Genomic DNA, 12320 nt, shown 5'->3' on the forward strand with positions numbered 1-12320 from the left:
ATGTTTTATGTTCGTATAACAAAAATGTGTTGAATTTTATATATAACCTCTTATTTATTTATTTTTTTTAATCAAATTAGTGCAGAGATTATAACAATATTTAGTTTAAGTCATTGACTTATATATACAGAGCATCAAATTCAATCTAAAGATATATTACTTACATTTAAGTTACGAGTTTAATTTTGTGCTGTCATTTTGAAGATATTTGTTATACTGCTCCGGAATACCTTTAAACATTTTTATTTTGGCTCGTATTTGTTTCCAGGTTAACTGATAATGGTTCTTCTTATCTCTTGACATTGCCTATATGCAAAAAATATATATAGATATAATTTGCTATATTATTTAAAGTAAGGTTTTTTCAAAGAATATCTTACTTCGTAATCTTCGCCATATTTTTTGATCAAATAAGTCAAAAATTGTGCCTCTCCTTTCGGTAAACTGAAACGACGCTCTCGAGGTGCTTTCGTTTCAGCTTCCAAATTTTCCATCACGTGACTTTTTATTGGAGTCGCATCTTCAGCTTCGTGATCCGACGAACTATCATCTTCTCTAACTATTCTTTTGGCCTCCTCCAACATTTCACGCTTCACATTGGGAATTTGTACAGCTTCGTTTGCATCATACGCCAAACCCATTTCTTTCAAATTAATTCGCGTAGATTTCGTGTTCGTCCATGCTTTTTTTATCGGATCGCTAATAATATTAATGAAATAAGATATTAATCGTTGCGTGTGACGGATTATGCGTCATTTAGGTTAGGAAACTTACCACGAGATAATCGGCAATTTTTGTAACTTATTTCGTAGCCTTTTTCGATTCACATTCGGATTGAATTTCTTCTTACGTTTCAACTTCTTAATCTTCTTAATCATCTTCTTGATATTTACAATACGCGCTCGATATTTACAACTTCACACGCGTGTGCATGTGCAGTATAGATCAGTGCATTGTAGAGAGCTTTCTAAGCAAAAAAGAACATAGGTATAATTGGTGTCACGCGATTGGCTGCCGACCAGAGAATTTTAAAACTCCCGAAAATTTATCCATTTGACAACCAATCGCATGACATTTCTCGCTGGAAAAAATTCCCGTAGAAAGACGTGGGACAAATCCTGCTTCGCGTCGATTGGCCGATATTTTCGGAGATTTCCGGAACCCCAGAAACTTTCTATCCGACAGCCAATCGATGACAGGGTGCATCTCTCTCGCGATTAGTACGCCTCTCGAAAGAAAGACGGCGCCGATCGCGCGAGACGCGGGACGCGCGCGCGCGAATGCGCGTGAAACGTAGACCGTTCGGCGTAAACAACATGCGCCGGCAGCAGCAGCAGCATCGGCGACCGCAGATGGAACTGGCATGTGATCCTGGCTTCACCGGGAGATAAATACGAGGTTGCGCGAAAATGGCGGACGAACAGGTGAGATCGCCGACGAGGAGGATAAACGCTCCTCCCGTAACATCGGCGTACGCGCCGAACGGCGACGTTTATTATCCCGCGACGACGCTCAGTTGACGCGGCGAGGATCCCGCCGGCGGAATCCGCGCCGGATTTCCGCGCGTGTCGTCGGATATATATATATATATATATATATACGTACTTGTGTGGTGTGCGTGAGTATGTGTCGGTGATGGTGATGGTGTCGGTGTCGTCGCCGCGCGCACACGTTCGTAAAATCCGCCGCACTTTCTCCCCGGGAGCCGCGAGCCGGAAGGGGGTGGAGGGGGGGGGGAGATATTTGATCTGGTGGGAGTCGCGCATTTCCCTCGCGAGCGTTGACAACGAAAACACCGCGGACGTAACGAGATCCCCGGAGAACGAGATATACCCCCTGCGATTGACATCGAGTCGAGACCGTCGTAGTATCTCCGCCCGCGAATCACAAAACGCCGTTTGTCACACAAAGCGTAATCTGGGCGCGCACGCTGTCTCCTGTGATTCCGGGGGGATAATTACACAGGGGCCGGTTACATCGATCATCTGATCGTTCGCGCGGGTGTGCTGTTGTACGTACATATATGTAAAACGCGGGATCTCGCCCCGTTTCTCTGTGATAAGCGTCACGTGAAACCTTCTCTCCCCTACGTGTTATGTATCGGGAGGTACGGTAACTCTCCGCACACCGTGTGTATATGTGTGTTACAAACTCATCCCCGCGGCTGCGGATACGTCATATCGCGGTTGTGTTTATCTCGACGCGTGTCGTTTCTCGCGTCGCGGAGTCTCTTCTCGCCGGGAGAGATCGTAACCACGAAGAAACGAACGGGTGTGAAAACACGCCCGTTTCTGGTGAGCACTCGAAGCCTCCCGAAGCTTCCGATTCAGAGGATCGCCGTTATTTACAATCTATCGGTCTGGTACCTGTATATAACCTGTCACCGACCGTAAAATTCCGTGCGCGTTTCGTCTTATAATAATATCTCGTACAATTGATCGGTAAAATAAATATATGCGGCGAGAATATTCATCGCAAGCATAAGACACTTAATATTCCTTTCTACCTGTGATTGTGTATGTGGTATGCATGTGTGTATGTATGTGCGAAGCGTATAATAAAATGTATGATTTGTTATTTAAATCACAATTGTTGGTTTTAAATCGTTATTTTTATTGCAGTTTATTTCTTTGAAATTTCTATATGTATACTGGCTATTTTGGACAATATTTTCTATTAAAATAATTGTTTTATCACATATATATCGCAATTTTCTTGTTTACTTTATATAGTTCGTAAACGTTTGTAAACTGTGTGTTATAATAAAACATGTTAATATGTTATAATTGAATTATAATTGAGTGAAACTTATTGTTTAACTGCAGAAAGTTATGCGCAAAATGTATCACTTGTTTTTTGTTCAATTATATATTTTATACCATCTCTGTTTTGTCTCATAAGATGTCTTGGAGATGCATTCTCGAATTAAATGATATTTTATGTATCATCTGTATATATAAGAAAGTAAAACTATATTCAAGTTTCTTTCTTAATTCCATGCAAGTTTAATGTTTAACAAATTGTATGATTCACCAGGCATAATGGGGACTATATTGTAAACTTGTAAACACTTTGGACAGTAATGCCAAACCATTAATAAAGATATGCGAAACATCGTAAAAGTGAAAATATTGTTATGAAACTTTTAGACTTGTACCTAAATGGAAGTATTAAGGAACAACTTTGAACACTATCATTAAGAATGGATCACATACAGGAAGTACGGCAGCTGGAATTGCTGTGCAAGCAATTGTATGAGTCGCAAGATTCGGCGCATCGTGCAGAGGCAGAGAAAGCCCTCGTCGCTTTCCAAAATGCACCGGATACGCTTACAAAGTGCCAGCTTCTCTTGGATCGTGGAGATTCGGCGTACGCTCAATTACTGGCCGCCACCACTCTGACAAAACTGGTGTCACGTTCGGCGCAGGGACAGCTTACGACAACACTCAGCTTACAACAGAGACTTGACATACGTAAGCATTATTTATTTTATTTTGCTACACGAGATGAAACAATTAAATATTGAAGTATTTAAAGCAAGGATTGTATGTTTCATTTGTTAAATGTATGTTTGTAGGAAATTATGTACTCAACTACTTAGCGACGCAACCAAAGTTACCGAATTTTGTGATACAGGCTTTGGTTACACTTTTTGCTAGGATATCAAAGCTTGGGTGGTTTGATTCTGATAAGGAGGAATTTGTTTTCAGAAATGTAGTCAGTGATGTAGCCAAGTTTCTTCAGGTTTGGCATATTTTAATCAATGTTACTGCCATACATATTGTACAGTTTCACTCACACACACAAAACTTTGTTCTATGATTAATAATGTTTCATTATAAAAACAGGGGTCAGTGGAACATTGTATGATAGGAGTACAGCTGCTTTCTCAGTTGACGTGTGAGATGAATCAAATATCGGAAGCCGATGCAAATAGATCTCTGACAAAACATAGAAGAATAGCGAGTAGTTTTAGAGACACACAACTATTTGAAATATTTAGGTTATCATGTACTTTACTGAGTACAGCCCGTGAAAATTGTAAGAGTTTAAACTTCAATGATGAGGCACAGGTATAGTATAATGATTATGTCAATTAATATCAACTTTTCAAATTCTTAATGTCGAATAATTGATGTAACATTCATACATTTGTTTCTTTCAGCATGGTTTGATAAGACAATTGTTGAAACTTGCACAAAACTGTTTAACATTCGACTTTATCGGCACATCGACTGATGAAAGCTCCGACGATCTTAATACAGTACAAATTCCGACAAGTTGGCGACCTGCATTCTTGGATTTTACTTCGTTGAAACTGTTCTTTGATCTGTATCACAGTTTACCCAATACGTTATCGTGCTTAGCACTTTCATGCCTGGTTCAGATAGCGTCTGTCAGAAGGAGCCTGTTCTCCAATACTGAAAGAGCAAAATTCCTGACACATTTAGTCAATGGTATTAAGCATATACTACAGAATCCTCAAGGTCTCAGTGATCCAGGAAACTATCACGAGTTTTGTAGATTATTATCTCGACTGAAAAGCAATTTCCAACTTGGCGAGTTGGTCTTGGTGGAAGATTATCCTGAAGCAATAGAGTTAATTGCGAAATTTACAGTGCAGAGTTTACAAATGTGGCAATTTGCACCCAACAGTTTGCACTATCTTTTGACTCTCTGGCAGAGAATGGTATCGTCTATGCCGTATGTCAAGGCGGGCGATCCACATCTATTGAATACATACACTCCGGAAGTTACGAATGCGTACATTACGTCGAGACTTGAATCGGTAGCGGTGGTGGTCAGAGAGCGTCTGGAAGATCCGTTGGACGATCTCGGAGTAGTTCATCATCAGTTGGAACAGATATCAGTCATTGGCAGATGCGAGTATCAAAAAACCTGCACTTTATTAGTTCAATTGTTCGATCAAGCAGCAAGAACCTATCAGGAATTAATGGCACAAACAGTATCACCAACACAACAGATTGATATTACAATCCAGGAAGGACAGCTCACATGGCTTGTGTATATAATTGGTACATAAATATATCTATTACTGATTTCCATATCATTAATAATGTCTATATAATGTTTTTATATCTACTTTTTCTCATTTTTTGTTATAGGTGGTGTTATTGGAGGAAGAGTTGCATTCAATAGCAATGAGGAGTTTGACGCTATGGATGGGGAGTTAGTCTGCAGAGTACTTCAATTGATGAATCTGACTGATTCGAGGCTTACGCAGGGTGGCTGTGAGAAACTGGAACTGGCAATGTTGAGTTTTTTCGAACAATTTCGAAAGATTTATGTAGGCGATCAAGTTCAAAAGAATTCTAAAGTCTATAGGAGATTATCGGATGTGTTGGGTCTTAACGACGAAGCCATGGTGCTCAGTATTTTCATTCGAAAGATGTAAGTAAGGCATGTGACATTTGTAAGATTAGATTAGACATCTCGAATATTAATGCCTTATGTTATAATTTACAGAATAACAAATTTGAAGTATTGGGGTAGGAGCGAACAAATAATTTCCAAGACACTACAACTTTTAAATGATTTATCTGTGGGTTATAGCTGTGTTCGTAAGCTTGTCAAATTAGAAGAAGTACAATTTATGCTCAATAATCATACAGTATGTACTAAAATCTATTACAGTATTTAATATTTAATAATAATGAATGATGATAGATTAATATGTGAAATCTTTTCTATCAACAGCGAGAACACTTTCCATTTTTGGGAAATAATGTTGCTGTAACAGAAATGCGTTGCAGATCAATGTTTTACACATCTCTTGGTAGACTATTGATGGTAGATTTAGGTGAAGACGAGGAGAGGTTCCATACGTTTATGTTACCTCTTACAGGTAATAATATTTATCTTGATATAAATTCATAATCATAATTTTCTTATTAAAAATATAATGTTATGAAAGAAATAAATGTTTTAAATATAATTTCATAGGTGCATTGGAGAGCCTCGGTCAATTAATGGGTGCTGCAGATACACCCCTTTTTGCGGCAGAGGAAGCGAAGAAAGCACTCATTGGTTTAGCGCGAGATCTTAGAGGTTTAGCTTATGCATTCAACACCAAGACATCCTATATGATGCTTTTTGATTGGATGTAAGTTAGATAAATCTTTTGGATCTTAGGATAATATTCTTTACAATATACAAGAAAAACATAATGTTATATTTTTTCTCGGAATTTCGTAAGTAGATATCCGAATTACACGCCGATTTTATTACACGCTGTGGAATTGTGGCATCACGAGCCACAGGTGACAACGCCCGTCCTAAAGTTATTCGCTGAGTTAGTACAAAATAGGAGTCAACGATTACAATTCGACGCATCGTCTCCGAATGGGATCTTGTTATTCCGTGAGGCCAGCAAAATAATATGTAGCTATGGCAACCACATATTAAACGTTGAAGTGCCCAAGGATCAGATTTATCCTCTAAAACTCAAAGGAATAAGTATATGCTTTAGTATGCTAAAGGCAGCCTTATGCGGAAGTTATGTAAACTTTGGAGTGTTTAGGCTATACGGCGACGAGGCGTTGGATAATGCCCTTAATACATTTGTCAAACTGCTCCTTAGTATTCCACAGAGTGATCTATTGGTAAGTATATGTATCAACTGCTATTTTATTAATTATCTAGATATTTTTTTTTTTATAATCAAGTTAACATTTAATCTCTATTGCAAATGTACCATAATAATATTGTTGTATACATTTTACAAGATGAGCAGAAACAAAATAGAAAAATGTTGGATTAAAATATTTAAAACAAGAAAATTTTATTATTTATATCTATTCTATGAAAAAGAGACAACTTCAAATTTTTGTAAAATTAAAATTTAAGTTAAAATGATGTTAATGAGTTAATATGCTAAAAGTATTGTATTATTATTTATCTCTTGTACATGTGTTACTTTAATGCACTGTTTTTAATAGCATTACCCGAAGCTGTCGGCAACATATTACTTGTTGCTTGAATGTCTGGCTCAAGATCACATGGTGTTTTTATCCACTTTGGAACCTAGAGTTTTTCTCTACATTCTCTCCAGTATCAGCGAAGGCCTTACAGCACTAGGTGCGCAAAAAGACTCCTATACAGGTCTGTGCGGCTGATTCTATCCTGCTACTACTATCCTCAATGCCATACCTTGATGCTAAAATTGTTCTAAATTATTTAGATAAATTCTTATAAGTTGAAAGAGTCTTAAAGAAAATTTTTATTTTCTTTCTCCCTGGTTGATTAATGCTTTTAGAATAATTTTTGCTATATAGATTTTCAAGAAAAGGAAAGGTTAATGTAATAATAAATATTTAATATAAATTGCAATCAAACAATTGCGGCGCACAAGCGCGCGCATGTTGAAAATATATGAAAACTTTGAAAACTTGAAAGGGGCATTGGCTTAATAAAATACATCTTTACATTAGGACTAAATTATATATGTTATACAAAACTAAAAAATTTACGAATTTTTATAATAGCTTTTTTATAATTGTTTAGAATTATTCTTTAAACACATATTCCTTATGTCACATTTATTTTACTTATGTAAACATAATAACTTGAAACTTTGACAATTATATATCTTTTTTATATATATTTTGGAACTATTATATTGATTTTAATATTTCTTGCTTTTTGCATTACTGCTTGGAATGTAATCTGCCTATAGATATTAGCTATTGCGACAGTTTAAAGTACAAGTAAGGAACAGACACATATAGAATACTGTATTATACACAATGAAGGAAATCATTGAGAACATCCCCTAAATAAATAACATTGGCTGTAAGAGGATTGGAGTGCGTGGAGCCTGGATCCTAAACATGATAAAGTCTGGCACGAAAACTATATAGCTTGTATTCTCTATAATATGGCATTTGTGTTCATGCAATTTTCTTCTGTTTAAATTGAAACAAAATTGTGTGAAATAATGGATCTAGCGCACAGATAATCAGCCGCACAGCTGACATATTACTAAACACATTAACACTGTAAGTTAAAGATATTACATGCTTTGTAATTATTAACTAATTAATCACAGTTGCATGTATTTTATTAAGGGATAAAATTAGAAAAATTTTGTATTTCTTTACACATTTTAAATTTATATATAATAATCTTTTTAACAAGATTATTTCTTTACCATGCAATAAAATAAGGCAATTAAAATGTAAGTTTGTGAAATATTACTATATAAAGGAAGACAGGTAGGTCCCAGTAAACTTGCAACAGAAATGCTGCTGTTTTGGTTGGATATATCTTTCATTGCATTGTGATTTTAATTATATATACACATCGCCTTCTTCTGGCGATAAGTTGGAAAAAAAAACAAAATTTTCTGATTTCAGATACTATGGTCTGCACTGGTTGCTGTGCAACTCTTGATCATATTGTGACATATTTGTTTAAACAGCTTTATCAAAAAGGTGCGTTAGTAAAGACATTAACGGCAAATCTTTTCAACTAAACCGTATCACAAAAAAATTGTAGGAGATACATTACATCGATATATCATTGTATTATACGCGTTTTCAGGATATCCAGGAAGGAAAAACGCGGTTGTTCCAGGAGGAGGGGAATTATTTTTGCAAGTTTTAAAACAGCATCCTGAAATACTTCAACAAATCCTAAGTACTGTTTTAAATGTGATAATGTTTGAGGATTGTAGGAATCAATGGAGCATGTCTCGCCCTTTGTTAGGTCTCATATTGTTGAACGAAGAAGTAAGTGTGTGTATTTTCTATAATAGTTCAGTAATATAATAATTCCTACATATCTTATTTCTTAATGCTCTTATTCATGATGCTTGTGTTTCCCCACAATTTTTATTGATATACTCCTGCATATTTATATTTGCAGTATTTTAATCAATTAAGGGAAAATATTATTAGAAGTCAACCTGTTGACAAACAAGCAGCAATGGCGCAGTGGTTTGAAAATTTAATGAACGGCATTGAAAGAAATTTACTCACAAAAAATAGGGATAGGTAAGAGAAAACACACACACACACACACATATATATATATGATATGTATTTTAACAGATCTTGAGCATATCTTTATAACGTTTTTGTATTCTCTTTTATAGGTTTACACAAAACTTATCAATGTTTAGAAGAGACATAAATGACGCCCTAAAAGGACCTAATATATCAAATTCAGTCAATGACATGATGACGTCGTAGTAATACTGCTCTCTCTCTCTTTCTGAGTTAGATTCTTCTAGGTTTTTGCCTGCCAAATGCTTGAATGTGTGTGCGAGTGAAAATCTAAATTAATGGTGAAATAAGATTATGGCTTTAGATGAGTATAAAGATAATAAATACTACCGTTTTGTATACATGAGCATTATTGCTTGGCTTCCTATTCTTCTTAAGTTAATCTTTTTAGCCGCTTAATTAATTGTACGCACTGCGTATTGGTTCATGTGATAATGATGAAACTTATATTATTTTCTTTCCCATATACACAGCGTTTATGATTTTATATATTAATAATTTTGATGTATTTGCCCCGAATACAGAATAAAACTAGACTCCTTTTTTATTACCTTTATACTCGAATCTTTTTAGGTGTTTTAAAAAACATTCAGATTTTTATGAATACATATTAGTATCAAAAATTGGCAATTATTATATGACACTTTATAGTCATACAAAAAATATACATTATTTGAATCTTTTGAAGTAAATCATCTTCGTATCTTTCGCTCGATCTTTTTTACAATCTTATGGAAATATATGGATTAAAGATTATATAATCAGTAGAAGTGTTTTTCTTTTATTTTAATTTTGTATATACCGACATATAATATTTTTATATTGAATATTTATTTGCCATGTGTAATTTTTTCTTTCTATAAATCACTTTAAGGCATACCCGTTTGAACCTTTGAAAAATGAGTACATTTTTTATATTTTTTTGCAATGGTTTAATAAAAACTTTTTTTACAATATTATTAAGTATTTACATAAAAATTTTCAGCTAAAAAAAATTTTTTTTTTTTTAAGTTATGCGAATATTTTTCGGTGTGTATGAAAACGTTTGTTTATCATATCCGAAATCAAAAATATAAGTTTTTTTTTATTAATAGCTATCTGTTATCCAAGCGTTCTTTCAAATTTAAAAAAAATTAAAATATTGCGGTGTGTTGAAAAAAAGTTCCGTTTTTTTTTTAAATCCATATGTTTTTTGTTTATAACAAAAAAAAATGGGGAATCGGATTTAAAAAAGGCTTCGTTAACAAATGCGGAATCTTATTAGAAACTCGCATGCAAAATTTGAATTCAATCTGTCGAACGTAACCCGAGTTTTCATGCACACCGTGCATGAAAATATAAATCTGCAAATATTCGCATAACTTAAAAAAAAATTTTTTAAGCTGACAATTTTTATTTAAGTACTTACTAATATTGTCAAAATAAACTGATAAAGGCTCTTATGAATATATCATTCTTAATCCTAAATATATCAGTACTTAATAATATTGTATTAATATTGTAAGGAAATAAAAAGTTTTTATCAAGTCGTTGCACTGTAAAAAGATCTAGAAAATGTACTCATTTTTCGAGAGCTCAAACAGGTGCCCCCTTAATATTTTTATCGTGATTAATTTGTGTCTTTTACATCTAAAACAATATAAACAAGCACAAAGATACATACAACTTGGACATTTTCAAATTATTACTATCTCAACTCAGTCGTTAATTTATTTCAAACTTTTTGAAATCTTTTATATAAATATTATAATGTCTTATCATGGAAATTTGTATCTGATATTATTTGTATATTCCAATTTTATTATATTTTCGGGGAAAACAAACATATATGAAATTTAAGTAATTTGATCGTTTTTAGATACATGTATATTTTAGAATAGGAAGCCAATAATTTCTTTTTTTTTTTTTTTTTTTTTATAATGGCATCTTCCATTTAATTTTTAATACATAACAGACATCAATTTTTAAAAGCACATAAACGTGCAGTTTAAAAAGAGATGTTTATAACATTACAGATTCTTGTATTGGCATAGCATCGTAGAAGAAAAAGAGAGAAATAAGAGCAGAGAGGCAAGCCAATAATTTCTTTTTTTTTTTTTTTTTATTTATAATGGCATCTTCCATTTAATTTTTAATACATAACAGACATCAATTTTTAAAAGCACATAAACGTGCAGTTTAAAAAGAGATGTTTATAACATTACAGATTCTTGTATTGGCATAGCATCGTAGAAGAAAAAGAGAGAAATAAGAGCAGAGAGGCAAATCGCGATATATTCATTATTTAAAATTGATTCAAGAAAAAAAAAGCTACAAAACTATCATTATTCAGTGAGTTATGAATAATATGAACAATGTACACATGAGGATATCATTAAATTTATTATACGAGGACCCATATTTAAGGATATAATTATTATATATTATTACATTATTGCACATTGGCATTACATATTTCATTGAGAAGAAAGATAGATGAAAGAAATATGAAACAGATATTACGAGAGGCGTAAGTGGCATTTGTTGATTTTACTACATAGTAACTTCAAAATTGATTATATATTGTAAAGCAAATTATATTTACGTTTCATATCTAAATTACATTGTCTCATTATCGATACATCACAAACTTCTACATTTATTGATATTTATTGAGTAATAACTGTCAAATGTTCAAATTATCTCGTCTCGATAAAAATATAGAGATAAATATGAAATACTCGATATATTTTATAACAGAACAGGTGATTTGAATGAAAATTCGAGAGAAATCAAATAATTGCAAAATATATACAGAATAAGATATTAAGATCCCCCTATTAAAACGTCTTTAATCATCCTCTTTTGTTGTAAATATTGGTGCAAAATTTATTAGCCATATAGGAGAGAGAGATAGGAAACATTCCATTATTTTTTTATACATATATATATATATACATATTTCATCTTTTTTATAACATTTTGTAAATTATTTTTAAAACCTTCGAAAGAGAGCTATATATATATCTACACCCATCGTAAACAGACTGTTGATGGCAGTAAGAAATATTCCTTGAATTTGGTACTCGCGCGTACTATAATTTCTGATATATTGTTTTTGCCTTCTTTGAAGTAAAGATACAAGTAGAATACTTAAACTCGTTATATCTCCGTAGAGTCGTGTTTCATATAAAGCTCATCACATTCGATGCTCTATAATTAATGAAACGATATAGAGGACACAAAAATCTGATTCTCGACTGTCTCTTCTCGTAATAATTGTAATGAAGTTACATTAATATTTTCTATAATTGC

General features: G+C 33.6%; 2 protein-coding genes across 9 annotated transcripts; one reads left to right on the top strand and one right to left on the bottom strand.

Annotated features, from left to right (window-relative positions):
- Positions 1-34: 34 nt before the first annotated feature.
- LOC115237927 (nucleolar protein 16) lies at positions 35-967 on the bottom strand. Its single transcript, XM_029811317.1, has 3 exons — positions 775-967; positions 381-699; positions 35-306 (listed from the first exon to the last, which is right to left on the bottom strand). Exons 1-3 carry the CDS (start codon positions 876-878, stop codon positions 172-174), a joined length of 558 nt encoding a protein of 185 aa, XP_029667177.1. The 5' UTR covers positions 879-967; the 3' UTR covers positions 35-171.
- Positions 968-1287: 320 nt separating this feature from the next.
- On the top strand, positions 1288-9582 carry LOC115237922 (exportin-7). 8 transcript variants are annotated; one of them, XM_029811305.1, is made up of 15 exons: positions 1288-1424; positions 3150-3473; positions 3578-3744; positions 3849-4073; positions 4166-5036; positions 5127-5412; positions 5488-5632; positions 5719-5866; positions 5965-6124; positions 6218-6623; positions 6960-7098; positions 8376-8453; positions 8563-8750; positions 8887-9014; positions 9116-9582. In XM_029811305.1, the coding sequence occupies exons 2-15, from the start codon at positions 3203-3205 to the stop codon at positions 9210-9212; spliced, it is 3309 nt and encodes a 1102-aa protein (XP_029667165.1). In that variant the 5' UTR covers positions 1288-1424; positions 3150-3202; the 3' UTR covers positions 9213-9582. The 8 variants fall into 8 exon arrangements, with proteins under 8 accessions (XP_029667165.1, XP_029667162.1, XP_029667163.1 ...); XM_029811302.1 differs by lacking the exon at positions 1288-1424 and adding an exon at positions 1649-2441; XM_029811303.1 differs by lacking the exon at positions 1288-1424 and adding an exon at positions 1649-2357 and having other exon boundaries at positions 3037-3473.
- Positions 9583-12320: the final 2738 nt, after the last annotated feature.

This window comes from Formica exsecta, unplaced genomic scaffold (genome assembly GCF_003651465.1).
Source record: "Formica exsecta isolate Colony F162 unplaced genomic scaffold, ASM365146v1 scaffold314, whole genome shotgun sequence".
Classification (NCBI taxonomy): Eukaryota; Metazoa; Arthropoda; class Insecta; order Hymenoptera; family Formicidae; genus Formica; species Formica exsecta.

Excerpts from the sequence above, each read along its gene's own strand:
- LOC115237927 (XM_029811317.1), bottom strand. The coding sequence starts at position 878 with ATGATTAAGAAGATTAAGAAGTTGAAACGTAAGAAGAAATTCAATCCG. Across the intron at positions 700-774 it reads AAATTGCCGATTATCTCGTG|CGATCCGATAAAAAAAGCAT; the intron begins GTAAGTTTCCTA and ends TAATATTATTAG. Across the intron at positions 307-380 it reads AATATGGCGAAGATTACGAA|GCAATGTCAAGAGATAAGAA; the intron begins GTAAGATATTCT and ends TTTTGCATATAG.
- LOC115237922 (XM_029811305.1), top strand. The coding sequence starts at position 3,203 with ATGGATCACATACAGGAAGTACGGCAGCTGGAATTGCTGTGCAAGCAA. Across the intron at positions 3,474-3,577 it reads ACAACAGAGACTTGACATAC|GAAATTATGTACTCAACTAC; the intron begins GTAAGCATTATT and ends GTATGTTTGTAG. Across the intron at positions 3,745-3,848 it reads ATGTAGCCAAGTTTCTTCAG|GGGTCAGTGGAACATTGTAT; the intron begins GTTTGGCATATT and ends TTATAAAAACAG.